The 20,237-nt window shown below is 33.3% G+C and overlaps 1 protein-coding gene across 1 annotated transcript in view; it reads left to right on the forward strand.

Moving 5' to 3' along the window:
• Positions 1–20,237, forward strand: part of PDHX (pyruvate dehydrogenase complex component X) — a 63,086-nt gene that overhangs the window by 33,945 nt on the left and 8,904 nt on the right. The window contains exons 4-8 of the mRNA XM_081260859.1: positions 1,160–1,359; positions 3,341–3,439; positions 8,450–8,624; positions 10,439–10,586; positions 17,013–17,071. Of these exons, the coding sequence (XP_081116985.1) occupies positions 1,160–1,359; positions 3,341–3,439; positions 8,450–8,624; positions 10,439–10,586; positions 17,013–17,071 (681 nt within the window). The remainder of the gene's footprint in view (positions 1–1,159; positions 1,360–3,340; positions 3,440–8,449; positions 8,625–10,438; positions 10,587–17,012; positions 17,072–20,237) is intronic.

Below are 20,237 nucleotides of genomic sequence, written 5' to 3' on the forward strand. Positions count from 1 at the left end.
TACATGTATATATACATGTGCTTCATTAAAGTATTGTTCCTTTTCTTCCCCACTGGCAATTAGTAAATTTAGAAGGCTTTCTAGTTCTCAGAATTTATGTTTTATTGTTTTAAGAATAATGCACATACTAATATGCATCAGAAATGTCAAACCCATGCTAGGTATTATGCTTTTCCTTATAATTATTGTATTAATGAATGTCCTACAGCCTGTAATTCTGCTATTCATTCGATACATCTGTGATGAGCATTATTTAGAGTAATTGAAAGGAAATAATAGAAAATTTTAAAGGAATGACATTTTCTTCCAATACTAAGCCTACAAATATTGTTATCTACAGGTTTTCTAGGGACTTCATTTAATAAGTAAATTAGAATCAGCCTTTCATTTATAAGTTAATGCTGCTGATATGCTTAAAATCTATTTTTCTTAATTTTAAAAAAATCATCTTTGATCTTAGGTTTTTAGTTGGTAAATATTATCTAAAAAACTGGTTAAGTAGGACACCTTAATGTTATTGATAAACTTTAAAAAACTCATAATTTTATTTTATTTTTCAGATTCTATAAGTAGATATTCAGGGGAAGAATTAAATACTAAAGTTAAATCTTAACATTAACCAGAATAGTTAGCCAGTTCAGTACTATCAATACAATAGTTCAATTACTATCTATAAAATGGAACATTCTTCCCTGGCCTTCCCACAGAGACTAAGTTTACTGAAAAGATTTTATTTTAAATTAATTTTAGTAGTTACGACTAATGGGGGGATTAAGCCCATATGAGCTCTTGAAATGTGTAAAAATTGTCTGAGAAAGACAAAATAATTGAGATATGTGACCATAGTCTCCTGTTTTAGATTTGTATTAGTTGACATCAAAAACAGTAAACCAATGGTAACTCACATATTTGAAGGCTGCCATGAAAATGAGAGATTCTAGATTTTTCCTTCATCTCAGGAAGTATTATTAATAAATGGGAGAGGAAGACTGGTGAAGGAGGGCATGAGTGGAAGGCAGAAGGGAAGGAAGGTAGGAGGTTGAGACTCTCAGTTCAAATTAAGAGATCTTTCCTTGATTACCCATCAAGGCATAAACTACTTGACATTGATGAGCCTTTCTATCTCTACTTTTTTTGTTTGTTTGTTTTTAAAATACAGGTTGAAGAGGGAACTAAAAACATACGACTGGGTTCACTAATTGGTTTGATGGTTGAAGAAGGACAAGATTGGAAACAAGTTGAAATTCCCAAAGATGTAGGTCCTCCACCACCAGTTTCAAAACCATCAGTGCCTCACCCCTCATCAGAACCACAGATTTCTCTCCCTGTTAAGAAGGAACACACAGCAGGGACACCGCAGTGAGTATGTTTATTTGAATGATAATGTTAATTAAAAAAAAAAATTGTTATGGCCACTCTTATGGTTTTAATCATTATCTTATTTAAAGCATCTTTGTACATTACATAGAAAGTTGCTGAACTTCCCTTATTTCTCTGAGGACACTGAGGTCTAAGAATGATTATTTTACCATCATTGTTCATTCAGCAATAGTTACTGAATACCTGTTACGTTTCAGGTGCTCTGAAGACTCTGCTTGCCCAATGGAGAACAAAACAGTCTGTTTTCACATTGAATTTGAATTAGGTTTTAGAATTCCAGAGTGGCACTCAATATACCAAACTTCATTAGAGACTCATGAATCTGAAGTCCCACTATATATTCTCTTAAACACCAACTGGCCTATAAACTTGTGTGTTATTAGGTCATGCAGTGATTAAAAAAAATTTTTTTAATTGGTTACTGATTAATCTTATTCAATAATCTAAAACTTCACTTTCTCTTGGAAAAAATCTAAAAATTTGATGACAGTAGGCCCATATCAAGCAGATGTATTTACAGTAGCAAATACATTAAAATGTTCTCCATTTGTCAGTTTTAAACTTTCAGACCCAGCCTGTTTTACTCATTTTCTTCATGAGATTATGCAGTTATTTACATTTGCTATTTTGCTTAAAGTCCTTAATTAAAAAGTAGATGCTTACTAGTCATATGACTATGGGCTTACTAGCTCATGAAATCAGTGAGTTTGTTTTCCCCTCTCTTATTCTTCTGGAGTATATGTGAAAATAGAAGCATTTTCAGGTAATACTAAGGACTTTTAAAAATTATATTAAGGATATAGTTCAGTAATAATGAAACAACCAAAATTGAAAATGGCACAGAAATTTAAATAGACATTGCTCCCAAAAAGATAAACAAATGGCTAATAGGCACAGAAAAGTTGCTCACTGCACTAAACATTAGAGAAGTGCAAAACGAAACCACCAGGATGAGACAGCACATTGATCAGTATGGCTGATATCCAAAAAAACAAGAACAAACAAAAAAACCACCTCAGAATATAACAAGTGTTGGTGAGGATGTGCAAAAAATTGAAACTGTATGCAATGCGGATGAGCATGTAAAATGGCACAGCTGCTATAGAAAATAATGTGGCATTTCCTCAAAAAAAGAGAATTACCTTATCACTCAGCAGTTCTACTTCTGGGTATATGCTCTAAAGAATTTAAAGCAAACACTCAGTGTTTGAATATCCAGGTTTATGCATCATTATTCACAGTAGAAAAATGGTGGCAATGACTCGTGTCTAAAATGCTGTGTACATACCTTGAAATGTTATTCAGTCTGAAAAGGAAGGACATTCTGACACATAATACAACATAGATGAACTCTGAAGACATTATGATGAATAAACTAAGCCATCACTAAAAGACAGATATTATGTGACTACACTTAAATGAAGAAGTGCTCAGAGTAGTCAGATTGGTAGAGAGAAATAGAACAGTGGTTGTCGGGTTTTGAGGGGAGGTAGAAATGAATAGTTACTGTTCAATATATACAGAATTTTGATTTGAGCAGCTGAGAAAGTTCTGGGGATTGATAATGGTTCCCCAACAGTGGGATTGTACTTAATGCCACTCAACTTTACACCTAATGCTTAAGATGGTAAATTTTATGAATTGTTTATTATAGTAAAAAAAAAAAAAAAGGAGGAGCCATGTGAAACGTAGTCAGAATTGAAGCTCTTTTCACTAGATTATTTACTCTTATTGAATAAATAGTTTGAAATAGTAACTAAATTTTTACAAGAATGTTTGATATTAAAATAAACTAGATTCTAGATAAAGATTTATCTGACTATGTCCATCTATGGGAGTCATTTTAGTTTTAGTATAAGATTTTGTTTTTCTAATTATCAGCAAAGCTGTTGACATTTAGATGTATTTGAAACAATATAAGTCTTAATTAGTTCAATTAATCTTCATGTTTTCTTCTTAGATTTCGTGTAAGTCCAGCTGCTCGAAACATTCTGGAGAAACATGCACTGAATGCTAGCCAGGGTACAGCTACTGGCCCTCGGGGGATATTCACTAAAGAGTATGTGTGTGCTTTCTATAATAATCAAGTCCATTATTTATCTTTCCTTCCCCCCCCCCCAAAGAATTTAAAAGCCTTTTTAATGAGTTAACATTAAAAAGGAGGTACATTGTTCTTTTGTGCTTTTAATTGCTTTTGTCACTAAATTGTGGTCTGAACAAGGATAGTTTTCTGAATAATTGTAACATAACTGAAAAACAGTTCTAATTTAGCAACTAAAACAGATTCTTAGAAATAGTGATAAATGCAGAAAATTAAGTGTAGAACAGTAAAAATATATTGTTTCAAGTTTGTGTTAAACTGTCACCCAATCACAATTAATTTCTAAAATGTGGAAATACATTTTTTAAACAATTTGATTCTTAATGTATTTCAGTTTTATTAATTTGTTACAAAGCATTTTTCTTTTTGTATTTCCATTTCTAGTCCATTGATGTTTTTCCATAAGTTGGTACCATACATTTTTAGCACCATACTTACAATTAAAAGAATTTTATAGTTATGCCTTAAAAGCTGATAGAGAGATCATATTTTTTCCATTGGTCTTCTTTTTCAATAAACTGGTTTTATTGATATGTTCTTGTTTTATTCTCCCAAGTGAATTTTTTTATATGTATTTTAGTTGTTGATGGTCTTTGTTGTATTCATTTATTTATATGCAATGCTGAGAATCGAACCCAGTGCCTCACACATACTGGGCAAGCACTTTACCAGTGAGCCACAATCCCAGTACCCCATCCCCATGAATTTTAAACTCTTTTAGCTCCATGTGGGGTGGGGGTGCTATGGTATTTTTATGTAATTGTACTAAATTAATTTATTAAGAGCTGGCATCTTTATGATGATGAATCTTTCTACTCAAGAAACTAGTGTGTCTTTCCATTTGTTTCAATTTGCAAATCTTTCAAGAGTTATTTAAATAAATGGCCCCTTTTCTGTTGGGACTCATTCTGAGAAGACAAAGAATAAACAAGTAGGTTTATGAAACTAATAATGTAAAACCACCATAGTGGATATGTGCTACATTTGTCTAGGCAGTCACATTAAACATTTCAAATTGAGTTAGTGTTTTAAAGCAATATGCTCATTCCATGTTTAATATTAATAAATAATTCTGGGCGAAATTTTTGTAAGTAGAAATAGAGTAAAGGTTATAAAATAAACGCTGAACAAGGTGACTTGACTTATTTTCACTAGTTTACTATTCATTAGAATATTGGATTACTTTTGAGTGTTTCTTTTATTGAAAATAGAAGGGCTTTATTTCTTAGGTGTTCTCATTTATCTATATTATGGTCTTACTGATTTGTTATCCAAATGTGTATATGGGTCCATTACACACACTGAGTTGGAAATCAGCTTTCCTAAGAACCTACTGAATGGCAACATCCTAGATTGTGGGATTTTTAGTTAAAGGACTTGAAGGTTTCACTTAGCCATAAAAAACTAAAATTAAGAATCCTGATAGCATTTAAGCCTGGTTTTCTCCCCACATCAACCTTCATTCAGTAAATACTATTGATATCTTAACTTTAGATCTACTATCTATGCTTAGTAGATCTGCCCATAAAAATGGAATAAAACAACTATTTTCATAACAAAATAGACTTGCTTTGCCTATAATTTTAAGGGATTAGATGAAGAGATTATGTTTAATTCATTAATCATTGAAAGATTTAGTGAAATGCAAAATAATTATGGCTTTAAAAGGATTGGTTCTGCAGGTTTGTGTGAGTTGAGTTTGGGCAAAGACATGAGGTAAAGAGAAAGTTGAGATTCGCTGGCTCAAAGGTAATCCAGGTAAGAGATGATGAATATTGTGCTTGCATGTGGGTAGAGGAATTAAAAGAAACTCTGATGCTGAAAACATGAGGGTAGAGTACAGAAGCCTTTGTGAAAGACTGAATGTGGCGCACAGGCCAGGACAGCAACAAATCCACAAGTGGATTTGGTATTCTGGTGTGGATGATGAAAATGTTGGCTCTGGAAATGGAAGTAAGGGGTTTGGGAAAGCTTTTGTCTTGGTGAAGTAAGTGTTATTTGAAGCTTATTGTCAGCACTTAGAAGCTATCTGGTCAGGAGCAGTGAGATAAAGATATATCAAAGAAGATAGGTTGGGATTAGAGAGGTAGGTTTGGTAGATAATAAAGCAGTAATAGTTTTAGATCATCAGGAGCTAAACTATTTAAAAGGCTAAATTCCTGTATTGGGAGATCTCTGGGATATAGATGAAAATAAGGGTTGAATCTAAGAAAAGGTCCTTGAACTTGGTGGTTAGCTGACCTTATGGGAAGCAGCTCAGCAGTGTGACAGTAGTGGAGTAAAGAAATAGTTTTCTTCTTTTCTTTTTTTCCTTCTAGCTATACTTAATATATATAATTTGTATAGATATCCTAAAAATTTTTTTTTAACCTACATTGAAAATTGTAACATTATCATCATATTTCCTAAGAGGAGCATAAATGCTTTTATCTTCTGAATAGCCTAAGAAAGCAATATTGAAGAAATATCCTTTTAATATTTTTACCAGTTTTTTAATTCAGTTTTCTTCCCAAGTTGTTCCTTAACCATAAGGAGGTCAACTGGGCTGGTGTCGTAGCTCCGTGGTAGAGCGCTTGCCTAGCATGTGTGAGGCACTAAGTTCGATTCTTAACACTGTATAGAAAATAAAGTTCCATCAACAACTAAAAAAAAATACATATACATATATATTTTTTAAAAAATGAAAGTCAACCTTTAGGTTGTCCAAATACAAAATTTATAAAAAGTTTCAGGAGAAAAATGGATTCTTCATGCATTATTGAGGATTTTTGGTTTTATATGCTACTAAAAGTACCTGTGTTTTAAGTTTAATCCTAAGGTGAGCTTTGGAAAAAAAATTTGGCCTGGTTTCATCTACAGAAAGGTCATCTTAAATGATTGAAAACTTGCAGGCTTTGGCATAAGCTGCATCAAAATATCTTAGCACACCTTCTAAAAATGGTGAGGATGTCTTTCTTCCATACCTTGTCGACTACAAGTGTAAGTAGGATACAACGGTTAGTTACAACTGCTGAGGAAGTGCCTGTCGCCCATGGCATTTTGGAGAAGATCACAGGTGTCATTTTTAATTTAACATTTAAGCAAACATATTGCTCTAAATATATGTTGTATAAAAGCATATAAACTTTACTTCGCTTCTACATGTGACTGTCTTTAAGAAAGCAAGTGCCTGGAGGTCCTACTTATAGCTTTAGATTAGATAGATTCCATTTCTTTATTCAATCCCAGGATTGCTGTTGAACTTAGATACACTTAACTTAATTCTCTGTTTCTCTATTCTTATAAGAAAACTCTGTTCTAGTTTATGTTTAACTTGTGCTATATGTGCATAGATATTGAAAAAATGGTAGGAGATGTGTAGGCTTTAGAGTTTGCCATACCTTAGTTGGACCTCAGCCCTGGCAGCTCTTAGCTGTCTCCCTCTCTGACTTTTATCTTTTAATCCTCTTTACTTTGTTCACAACACTCCTGTGCCAGCCCTCCTCTGTTAGTAGAAGAAGCACATTTTTTCTGCCTTTATACTTGTTCTTCCTTCTGCCTAGAAATGTAATTTTCCCCTCTTGAGTCTTTGTCCTTTGCATAATTCAGCACAAATATTATCTGTTCGGATCTTCCCTGATCATTCTGTTTTAAAATAACCCCTCTTCTTGTCCATCACTCTCTAACTTATTGCTCAGCTTTGTTTTCTTTATTTTAGATTCATCACTGTCATTATAATTTATGTGATTATTGTATGACTACCCCTATAGAATAAAGCTCCTTGATGGGAAGTATCTTGCTTAGCATTGCGTGCCCTAACATCTAGAATTCACTAAGTACCCAAGAAATACTGACATAGACATGGGGTTTAACCTTTTTGAGTCTACTCATCTGTAAATGAGGGTTAATAACACCTTTCCACAAGACTGGTATAAGATTAATAACACAAGCACTTACCTCACACATGATAGACTCATATTTCCACTTTTATCCCCATTTTTAGGAATCCAAGACGATGTACCAATTTAGATTTCCTTGTCAATATGACCTCTCATTTAAAGTGTTAGTTCTTTAATTTTTTTAAATAAGGATGTTAGCTGCACTTAAAGATAAGTTTATGAACCCCTTTCTGGATCTAATGTAAAGCATGGAACGATCCTCTTTCCTGCCAAATGTTCCGGTGTGTGTTAGGGGTGTCCCTCAAATCTTTAGATTCATGTCATACTGAAGTTGTTTTTATATTAAGGAAAACAGTTTTACTTAAATTGGAAAAATATTTCTTAATTCGGGTATTAAATTTTTCAAACAAGGTATTGGTTTTGTACATTACTTTTTACATGCTATAACTTAACACACTGAATTGAGGTCTTGGCATATTCAGTAGTCTAGTTATATTCTTTTTAAAAACAAATTTGTACTACAGAGTGATAATCTGTAACTAGTTATTTTTTATTGTAAATGATGCTGTGGTTACATTTATTACACACGATTGTGCTTATTGAACAAATTTGAAATGATATGATTTCCTGGCCATAAACGATATTATTTACACTAGAATAAATAATGATTTAGTAAGTATTTTAGCCATACATATATTAAACTTGACACTTTCTGAACACTACATAAAAATTATTTCACAAGTATAAAAAATGAGGACATATTTTAATTAGTGAATTGGTCATCTACCAAATGATTCCTTTCCAATGAAAGACTAATGCGATTTTTAAAAATTAATATCTAAAGGTGCTACTTTGATAAAATTCTAATTATTATTTGGTTTTTGAAAATATACATGCAGCCATTGGACAAATAATAAGCTGTAGAATATGTAGGAAATGAATTTACTTTTCTAGCTCAAATAATTGATTTGCATTATATTTTAGTCTTTATATTTCTGTAACTTCCTTTCACATATTCCCTCTATCTTATAAAAACTGTCTTATATATCTTGTTGCTAATCACAGTTATCTGATTTCTTCTTATCTCCAGAGATGCTCTCAATCTGGTCCAATTGAAACAAAAGGGCAAGATTACTGAATCCAGACCAGCCCCAGCTCCTCCAACCACTCCCATAGCACCTTTGGCCCCAAAAGCCACACCTGGACCATCTTATCCCCGGCCAATGATCCCAGCAGTATCAATTCCTGGACAACCCAATGCTGTGGTAATGTACTTTGAGTAAGGTTTTCATTTTGTAGATAAGTGGGAAGGAAAACTAGGACAATTGCTATGTTTTATGAGTATTTTTATCAATCCATTTTAGTAATAGTTTAAAGTTATAAAGAAAAAAAAAATGCTCCCAGTGCTTTTCTTGCAGATTTCCTAGTACAAACTGAATTTGTGCCAGCTTCTATGTAGAACTTTAGAACTATGATTCAACTTAAATTTATAAGTTCCACAACCTTAGTACCATAAGTATGCTCTACAATCATGATACTCTATGTCTTTCTTTTTTTTTTCTTGGATGTAATAATAATTTGTAGCTGACACTGGCTCCTTTTATGGATATGTTTTAATTCTTGGCTAGAGAATTGATAAACTCACTATGAAAAACTGTGCAGACTGAATCATATAACTAATCATACTTGCCTTCTCAGATACATGCAGTTGAACAGCTATGTTTTGTTTTCAGATTTTTCCTTTCTGTATTCCTTTTCTTGCCATCAAAGAAATGCAGGACAATTAGATTAAAAATTGAATAGGCACTTAAAAAAATAAAAAGGAATAAATACCTGTACTGTTCTTACTTATGGAGAAATACATTTCATTATAATTTTTGAAAAGAGATGAAAACAGTACAAGTTTATGAGACAGATTTTTTAATACACATTGATGATTCATGACTGACTGCATATGCAAAACTTTGTTCATAGTTAAATCCAGTTTTTTTAAAAAAGCAGATTATTCACATTAAAGATAAGCCTTTGAGATACTTACATAATGTAGAGAGCTTTTATTCTACTTGGTCAAATGCTTTGCTAACATAGATGTTTAATTTTATAAGAGATGATATATAAAAAAAAGAAATCAGCTGTATTTTTGGTTGCATTATATTATCCTAAGGTGACTGTAGTTCTGTCCTGGAATGGAGTGAAGGGAAAAGAAAGGGATTAGATGTAATTTGAAGTCCATCATGCATTTGTGAGAGGTTCAAGAATAGAATGGAAAAGTTATAGTAAAGTTATAGAAAGATTTTATTATCTTATTCATACTCTATATTTTTAATTCCTAGGAATAAGATACTCATGGTTTTGTTTCAAATTGCAAATCAAAACAAATAATTTGAGAGACTATCCATTATAATGGATTATCTTTTTCTTTTCTATGCCATTTTTTATAAGAATTTCCTGTAGTTGAATTGTTGTTTTATTGACTGCTTTGAGTTTTATTAAATGAAATTTGTAACAAAAGCTGCTTACAATCCACATACATGTTTCTGTGTGTGTGTGTGTGTGTGTGTGTGTGTGTGTGTGTGTGTGTGTAGAGTATGCATGTATAATATCTGATATGTATGTATAGATTTACTCATCACATGCACCTGTGGGGGGATTAATCATTTGATATATGTGTTTTTGAATTATCTTAAACATAGTAACATAAGATATCCTATTTATAACTGAGACTTGAATTTTACAACTTTTTCCTAAAGTTGTATACTAAAGCCTAAAACTTCTCAGATTTATTACATTCCCCTTTCCTTTATACAAAGTGTTATTAATAGTACTTTTCCAATATTTATCTTTGTGTGTGTATGTGTGGTGCTGGGGATTGAACCCATGGCCTTGTGGATGCAGAGCAAGCACTCCACCAACTGAGCTACATTCCCAGTCCTATAGTAATCTTTAATCAGTATCATTAATTGGGTCACAGACTGGATTTCAGATGGAAAGTCATTTTATATTTTTCTATTCTACTTATGGTTTAATGGACAAATTGCTGTGGTTTTGTTTATTTGGTTTTTGTTTTTGTGATTTTCAGGGCACATTCACTGAAATTCCTGCTAGCAATATACGAAGAGTTATTGCCAAGAGGTTAACTGAATCTAAAAGTACTGTACCTCATGCATATGCTACTGCTGATTGTGACCTTGGAGCAGTTTTAAAAGTTAGACAAGATCTGGTCAAAGGTTAGTTAAGTTGAATTTACTTCATGCAATAAATACATGTGCTAACCTAACTATCATGGAATCCCTTATTTTTAAAATTCACATTTATGTAACTTTTAAATTCAGTTTCATAATCTAATTGCACTCTAGGTATATTTTAGTGCTAGAAAAAAAATTGATTATGTTTCCTTATGTGTAATAAATTATTTCCATAGCTTATTACATATTACATATTATTTATTATGAATAAATCACGGATGTGTTACTTTTGTGCAGAATAAGGATATCTGTTCTGTGTTGCTTATTACAGAATCTCTTCAATAAGGTGCATTCATTTGGCATGCAGTTGTTGAGTCCAGCTCTGTGCCGTACTCTAGCCCTATAAATAGTGTTATGGTTTGGTTGGTTGGGTATGTTGTTGGGTTTTTTGTTTTGTTTTGTTTGTAAAAATTGACTTAATTTTTTAATATGCTTTCACTTACACATAGGTGAATGTTTTTGTAAGGACACATGCATGACTTGCTTAAGCTAGATGGTTGTTTTTATTTTGAATACTTTTTAATAATGACATCTGAGCAGAACATTTTTAGCAAGCTTAAAATTAAAAACTGATTTAAAGAATATTTTTGGTTGTAAATATATCTGTCATTCTTTTTTCACAAATTTTAATTTTATATTTCTTCAAAATGCTTTTTTAGGTTATTAAATTTGTAATGCTCCTCCCAAAAATCAACTAATAATTAAGTTGCTTAGAGACATGGATTTTTAGCGTGATGGTTTTAGTTCTCTTTCTAAACTTTTTCCTTTTGTTTTGTTTTCTTATTGCACTGGTTGAGGTTTTTGGTGCAATAATGAATATAAGTAGTAAAAGCAGAAATTCTTGATATGGGGGAAAGCATTTAGTCTTTAACATTAAAAGTAAGTTTGGTAGATGCTCTTTTATCAGATTAAGGAAATTCCCATTCCTCGTTTCCAGAGAATGTTTTTAGATGTTTTCTGTGCATCTTTTGATGTAATCTTTCTTTTCCCTGTTATTGTTGACTGAACTTCACACGTGGAATGAATTGATAGTCCACATATAAAACTATTCAGTCATTAACTTACTCATATTTTGTTTGTTTTCATTTTCTAACATTTTCTTGAGAATCTTGCCTATGAGAAATACTGGCTTGCAGTTTTCTTTCTTTGAGATTATTTCTCTGGGTTATCAGATTTATTAGATAGGTTGGGAAATGTTTCCTCCTTCATTTTCTGGAAGAGTTTTGGTAGGATTTGTATTTTTTAATTGTTGGGCAGAAGCTGTGAAGTTGTGTGAAGCTGTCTAGGCCTGGGATCTTTTTCTGGATAGAGCTTTTAACTACAAATTCAATTTTTAAAACCAGGTACAGAGATTTTGTATTCAACGTTTTATATTATATGTGTTTTAGGGATTGTATTTTTATCATTTATATGAGTTAGCAAATTTATTGGCATAAAGTTTTTCATGATAACATCTTATTATAATATCTCTGTAATCTGAAGTGATAACTTGTTTTCAGTGTTAGTAATTTGAGTCTTCTCTTGCCTTCTTTGTCAGACTAGAGGTTTATCAATTTTCTTTGATTTTATTAACTTTCTCAGTTGTTTCTGTGATTTTAATTTCATTGATTTCTACTTTTACTAGCCACTCAAGAATACTTTGATTTGTATTTTTATAGAATATCCTTTTAATCTGTGTCCTTATATTTAAGTAGGTTTCATGTGATAGTATATGGTTGGTTCTTGCTTTTTTTATGCGATTTTGCAGTCTCTATTATAATTAAGGTGTTTAGACCATTCACATTTAATGTAATAGTTGGATTTAAATCTACCATTTTGTTCTTTGACTTTTAATTGTCCTATCTCTTCTTCCTTTTTTCACCTCTTATCTCCTTTTAGAAGTCCCTTTTTTTTATGATTGTATTTTATTTCTATTTTATTCCCCCCCCCATTTCCTCTCTTTGAAATGGCTCCCTTAGAATTTATAATCTAATTCTTTAACTTATCCTAGTCTGCCTTCAACTTTTATCACAATATTTTATGTATAAGAGCCTTACAACCATTTAATTACATTTTTTCTGTCCTATATTTTGTGCTGTTATTGTCATCCTTTGTTTCTTTGTGTGGTGCCAGCATAGGATACATGGTTATTGATTTTTTTTCCATAGCAAATCAACTCTCTTTAAAAAAGAGTTTTAAAATGGGGGGGGGGTCTCTTTGTATATGCATAGTTTTTCCATTTCTGACAGTCTTCATTTCTTTGTATAACTCTAAAGTGCTATCTGCTATTATTCTTCCTCTCTATAAAGAATTTTCTTTAGATTGTTTCATGTTTAAATGTTATTTCAGTGGTATTAGTTACATTCATATTAAACACTAACTCCCCATTCCTCTCTTCTCCTAATCCCTGACAACCACCATTGTACTTTCTGATTTTTTTTTTTTTTTTTTTTGGTACCAAGGATTGGACCCAGTAATGCTTAACCTCTGAGTCATATCCCCAGCCCTATTTTGTATTTTATTTAGAGACATAGTCTCATTGAGTCGCTTAGCACCTCGCTTTTGCTGAGGCTGGCTTTTGAACTCACAATCCTCCTGCCTCAGCCTCAGGAGCTGCTGAGATTATAGGCGTGACTGTGCCTGGTCCTGCTTTCTGAATTTGATTACTGTAAGCACCTCACATGAAGTGGAATCATAAAGTACTTGGTGTTTTACTGGCTTATCATGTTACTTAATGTAATGTTTTCAAGGTTCATTTTGAACTGGCACAGATCCAAATTTCCTTCCTTAAAAGCCATTGTATATACACAGTATATTTTGTTCATCCACTCATCTGTTGGTAAATACATGGATTGTTTCTACCTTTTGTTATTGTGAATGGTGCTGCCATGAATGCACATATATCTCTGAATTCCTACTTTTAAATCTTTTGGAAATGTCCCCAGTGGTGGAATTGCTGAAGAACCTGGTTGCCCAGGTATGGTTCACCATTTTGCATTCCTGTCAACAGTGTGTGTGAGGATTCTAATTTCTTCCCATCCATACCAATGCTTGTTATTTTGTAATTTTTTAGATTAAAGAAGAATATCCTGGTGGATATGTCACCTTCATTTTTGAAACATAATTCTGCTAGGTGTAAACTTTTGAGTTAAGGGTCTTTTGTTTCAAAACTTTTAAAGATAACATCCACTGTCCTCTGGCTTGCAAAATGTCTGCTGCTATTATTAATCTTTGTTCCCCTGTGTATGCTTTTACCCCTTCTTGTTTTCTTCAAGATTTTCTCTATTATCAATTTGACTATTAATTACCTAGGATTTCTCCCCCACTTCACTATGTTTATCCTGTTTGGATTTTTCTTGGCTTCTTGTTTATTGTCTTTAACCATAATTTTGGAAAATTTCCAGAATTATTAACTGTATCTACTTTGTGTGTTTTCTCTTTGAGATTCAAGTTATAGTGTTAGACTGGATTATCTGAACATGTTAGATGCTCTGTTCTTTTGGTGCACCGTTTTTTTCTTCCTTATGCTTCGGTTTGGATAATTTTTATTTATGTAACTTGAAATTCAGATTCTTTTCTCTGCTATGTTTAGTCTATAAAAATTGACCAAAAAAATATTATTTATGTTGGTAGCATGTGTTTTTCTCCCTGGATTTCCACTTGGATGTTTTTCATAGTTTCCATCTCTGCTGATCTTCCCCGTCTGTTCATGCACATGGTGACACACTCTGTCCTATACACTCCCGTGCCCTGACAGTGGGTAATCATTTCCTGTGTTGGTCTCCTCAGAGCAGATTATCTGCCTTAGGCATTCAGTTCATCTCTTGGCTTTGTACCCTCAGCTCCCTAAACGGTTCAGAAAAGTTAGGGTTTTGTAATTTATCCTGCTTTTTTCTCCACCCTGTTAGGGTGGGAACGACTTTCTTGCAGCTTTCTACACTGTGACTAAAAGCAGGAGTGATAAGTCAGTTTGTATTCAGACTTTCAGCGTTTCATATGAAGACAGACTGACTGCTGTTTAAAGGTAAAGGAACCAAATGGAAGGCCATTCGGGAGAAAGGGATACCTTTTGAAAAAAAAAAATTATAAAATAGACATTATTATTGCTGTGGGTATATACATGACTGCATGACCAATGTAATTCTGCAATCTGTAACTTGGAAAAATGAGAAATTACATTCTATCAGATTCAAATGTATGATATGTCAAGATCATTGTACTGTCGTGTAACCAATTAAAACAAAACAAAACAAAAAAAATTAACTATGGAAGCAGCCCTCATATCTCCAATCATACTTTCTTAGTCATAAATAATTTTCCTGTTTTCTTTCTGAGACAAGAAGCAGTAATATTTCAATGGAGTTACGGATTAACTTAGTATCTTTACATAGTTTGATAAATTAAGGATTTTCTCATGAGTCTTCAGAGAACCCACATTATCTGAATTCCTCTTTCTTATATAAGGTTATATAATATCTGTAAAGTTTGTTCCATGTTTTACTTTTTTAACAACAATATGCCAATGAAAACATTTGTTTTCCATTATTAGTACATCATTACAAACTGTTTCCTATTCAGTAAATGTCATTAGTGTTCAAAATTTCTATAATAACAACAAGTTAAAAACAGAAGAACTTGAGGAGAATTTCCTTTGTACATGTTAGAATTGAGATGCCTGTTAGCCATGTAGGTAGAATTAGCACTTGAGACGTTAGATGTACAAGTCTGAAGATGCAAATAGCTTAGGATAGAAATAGTATTTGGAGGATTCAGCATCATATAAATGGTATCAAAACCATGAAACCAAAAGTTTCTGTTTGGGTGATGCCAACATTAAAAGGAGGGGACTGAGTGAGTAGACAGTGAAGAAACCCACGAGAGAATGGTGACACAGGAAGTAGTAAGTGAAAGTGTTTCAAAGTGAAGAAATTGATCAACTCAAGAATGCTTACAAGTGTTGGAATACGGTGAGGACAGAACTCCAGGTGAGAACTGTGGGCTTAGCCAGTAGATTTGGGAGTCATCAGCAGCTAGGTGGCTGTAGAGTTTCACTCTATGCTTACAGAGAGAAGGTGAAGTGAGAAAGAGACTGGGGGAGCTGTGCAAGGAAGTGGAATGAACTCGTAAAACATGTGCATGTATTTTGAGTTTTTCAGGCCAAATCTTTTGTGTGGTGTTACTATTAAAAGTCTCTGAACACTGAAAATTTATTTATATTTCTATTCCTAGAGGGGTTTTAAACAAACAAACCAGAATGTTCGTATGTTTCTGGGTATCCAAATTAGAAGAGCTATATTCTCATGGAGCCAACATTTACTATGACAGTTTGTCAGTATTTCAGTTCCTGGCAGTTAATCTCTTTATAAAATCTCCAGCATACCTGAAAAGAACGATTGTTCATATAAAATTCCATGATACTATAGTAAGAGGATATGTGTGTCTTGCTACATACCATTGACTAGATCTTTTTCTAGAATCTCTTGCAAGAAAGAATTGGGTGTGGTTTATGTTTTCCAACACCTTCATACCATTGCAAAAGCAGAGGTATAAAGCAAATACTTCAGCTCTGATCAGTTCTATGGAAAGGGAGGGGACCCCAGCTTTATCTTAAAATCATTATGTATACTGGGAGGAAATAAATTCAAATGGATTCTCCATAAATCTAGACAGAGAACCTCATTTTATTCATTGCACTAGGACCTATGCCAACATTGCTTCATCTTTGGCATTTGCCATATCCTGTCGTGTTGAGTTTAAAAGAAGCTCTTGTTTAATATTGTGGCCATCCTAAATTCTTTTTACCCCTATTAGTAAGAAGTAATTTTTGAACATACCCTATAAATACATATAATTGTTTGTCTAAAGCATTTACATATACTGCTCTTCTACTATAGTTAATATATTACAAAGCATGCACAGAATAAGGACATTTGAAGAGAAAGAGGGAAAAAAAAAGAATCATTTTGTAAACTTCCTGGTTACAAACAACACAGAGAGAACATTTGTCTTTTTAGAGATATGGAAGTTGGTTCCTTTCTTTCTAATTATAGTTGTTATATATCCTTAAACTTCTCGTGCATAATATCCAAGTACTTTTAAAAAATTGTAATAAAGATCCAGAAATGATATATGTGTATGTGGCCGGGGGGAGGGGGGTGCTGGGAATTGAATCAAAGGTTTTGAGCATGCTAGGCTTATATTGATCTATCTTTAAGATACACCCTCAGTCCCTAGAAGTGAGCTTTTACATTTATTCTTTATCTAGGAATCATATAAACGTAAGTTTTTCTCATTAGGGGAAATTTACATCTATGATATTTTTTATCATTGTTTGTCAGAGCAGTTCATAATTTACAAGTTTGACATTGTAAAGGTCAGTGGTAAAAGTTTTAATGTGAATACTAATTTTAATGTTTATTTTTCTTTCAGATGACATTAAAGTGTCAGTAAATGACTTTATCATCAAGGCAGCAGCTGTTACTCTTAAAGTAAGTGACAAACCCCAAAATAATTTTGGCTTCTAAAATAGTCTCATGTCATGAGATTTTTATTAAAAAAGAATAAAACTCATTTTTAAGTAACAAAAATTTTATGATTTTATTGCTAGAAATATCCTATTATTTAATCTCACTCCCTTGTTTTACAGATGAAGAAATTGAAAATTAAAGGGGCTCACAAACTAATATTAGCAGTTTAAAGACCATTTAATCAACAAATACTAATTGAAGAACCGGGTATGGTGGTGCACACCTATAATCCCAGCTACTTGGGAGGCTGAGGCAGGAGGATCACAAGTTCGAGGCCAGGCTCAGCAATTTAGCAAGGCCCTAAAAAACTTAGTAATACCCTATCTTAAAATAAATATGGCTCAGTGGTTAAAGGGTCCTGGGTTAAAAAAACAAATACTAATTGAACCACTGTCTTATGCTAAATATATTTTAAGCATTAGAGAGTAATGAACAAAAGCCTATGTAGTTTCTGCTCTCATGGGTATGATATTCTAGAGGGGGTCCAGTAAACATGTCAGGTGGTGAAAATGTTAAGGAGAAAAAGAAAGCAGGATAAAGAGCCAAAATACTAGGTGCTGTTTTTTAAGAGTTAAGGAAAGCCTCTCTGGCAAGGCTACAGATAACAGAGGCAAGAATCAACAAAAGAGGGGGAGTGAGCAAACTAGGTATGTGGTGGAGGAGCACTCCAGACACGGGAGCAGCAAACGAGAGGCTCCGAGGACTGTTGTGTTATCCAGAGTCACAGCCCTGAGGTTGTACTGAGGGTGTAGTGTGTCAAGAGTGGACAGAGTGGAGAGATTTTTAAAGAAGCAAAAAAGAAGGATTCAAAGGGAAACCAAAGGCCTCCTTGAGGCCTTCTAAGCCGTGGTGAAGACTAGTGCTTTTATTATGAATGAGAAAGATGCTTTTGGAAGTTTTAAGCAAAGGATTAATGTGATCAGACTTACTTTTAAAGGTGGGGAGGCCGCTCTGGTCATGTGTGACTGTAGCCAGTGAGGAGGCCGCAGAAGATGACTGTGGCTCCTACTTGGGGTAGCAGTGGAGCTGCAGTGAAGGGAGGTTTTTGGTTACATTTCAGAAGTAGAGCCAACGGCACTTAATAATGGATTTGATATGGGACATGGGAGAAAAAATAAGGAATTCTTTTCAAGCAGTGGGAGGGGTAGACTTACTCCATTACTAAGACTGGGAAAACGGGGAGAGAAGCAAGTTTGAGGTAGGGAGTCTCTAGTTTGCTTTTGGGTGTGTTAAGTTTGAGGAGCCTAATAGGTGTTGCAGTTTGGATAGCAGGAAGACAGGTGGAGTGGAGGTGGCTGGCTGGAGATGTAATCTAGAGCCCAGCTTCCTGCCTTCCCACTCAATGCCATTTTCCATCCTGCCTTCTCTCTGTAATGAGGCTGTTTTCTAAGTTGCTACTTGTTTAATAATGTATTTGAATTGCACTTAAAATGGATTCGTTTTTATTTCTCAAAAAATACAATAATGGAGAACTTTGAAGGCAAGCCTTTTCAACATTTTTTTTTGATGTCATATGGCTTTTCTCTTAACCAAATATTTTGAACTATAGTAATGACTTTTCTAATCACGAATCATTTTTATACTCCCTAAAAATGACTCTCTAGTGGTCATTAGCTGTTTGCTAATGTTTCTTTTGTATATCAGAAACTATAAGTAATTGTGATTTAAATTTTATACTAGCTTTGTCAGGTCTTTCTTTTATTTGTTTTCTCTGTGCTCATTTCAATAAGGATTTTATAGAACTCACCAGTGAAATTTTGAACCTAGTTCTATTTTGAGGAGGGCATCCTGGCTGTTTTTCTATGTTTTTCCCCTATAGTTATTGATCTCTTTAACTTTTAATTTTATCTTAAACCAATTATGAAAACTTGTATGTTCCCAGAAAAATCAACTTTTGCATCTATATTCTCAAACTTATTAGCTTAGCATCATTTAAATTTATTTCTTATAATTATTTAAATGTCCTCATTGTCCAAAGCTATTTGAAACTCTGTATTGCTTCTATAATTGCATGTTTTGTGTTTTCAGTTTATTTTATTTTGCATTTTTTCCTTTATTTTCTTAGCCTCATTTTGGTTAGAAATATTTGGTTAGAAAACTGAATGTGTAATTCATTTTAATTCTATTTTTATTAACAAGGCTTAAGATTATAATAAATTTTGCTTTGGCTGCAACTTAGACCGTGTCCCATGGTTTTTTATTACATAATTTCCTAATTGAATTTATTTGCCAGATAGTCTTCATTTGTGAGGGGTTTTTGGTTTGGCTTGGGTTTTAGTCTTACTTTAGTGTTGTCAGAATTTAAAAATCTTACAGGGGTTTGAACCTCATTTTTTATTCTTTTGACATTATCTCATTGTTGATTGAATGAATGACATGAGCCTTAAAATATGGAGAAATGTAAAGAGCAATGAAGAAATGATATGAAGGCCATCCTGAAATGTGCACAAGCCCAGCATAGCAGTGAGAGGTTGGACCAAGAGAGAATTCATCTTAGGGAAGTCATCACAAGTAAAATGACATCAGTACTGTGGGATCAAAATTGTGCACCACTGTTCTTAAATGGCATAGTGAACAGCTTGGATCTTATTCTGTAGAAAGCAAAAAGTTTTGGGGATGAGGGCTGGGGTTGTGGCTCACTGGCACAGCACTTACTGATATGTATGGGGCCCTGGGTTTGATTCTCAGCACCACATATAAATAACTAAAATAAATATCTGTTGACAACTAAAAATACATTTAAAAAAAATGAATTTTGGGGATGAGAAATTAGCTTTTTATGTCTATTTTCATTTCTCTCTTATCTTGTGATATTTGACACAATGCACTGTTTCCATGCATATAGTCATCCCATCTGTTTTTCCCTCCATCTTTCAATATAGTTGTTTGTATGTTAAATGTGTACATGCTCATATGTAGTATGTATCTTATGAAGCTTGGGAAACCTCTTTAAATTGGGTAGTCATTTATTGAGGGTTTGCTAATATATACTCCAGAGCTGTGCTAAAAAGTCAGGCTTCCTTTATGCCAAAGGAATGTAGTTGAATATCACTAACCCTTTCTGCTCCCTTCTCCCCCTCAAGGTCATATTGCATATCATGAGGCAGGAAGCATAATGATCATTAAC

This window comes from Spermophilus citellus (genome assembly GCF_964194105.1).
Source record: "Spermophilus citellus genome assembly, chromosome: 2".
Taxonomy (NCBI): domain Eukaryota; kingdom Metazoa; phylum Chordata; class Mammalia; order Rodentia; family Sciuridae; genus Spermophilus; species Spermophilus citellus.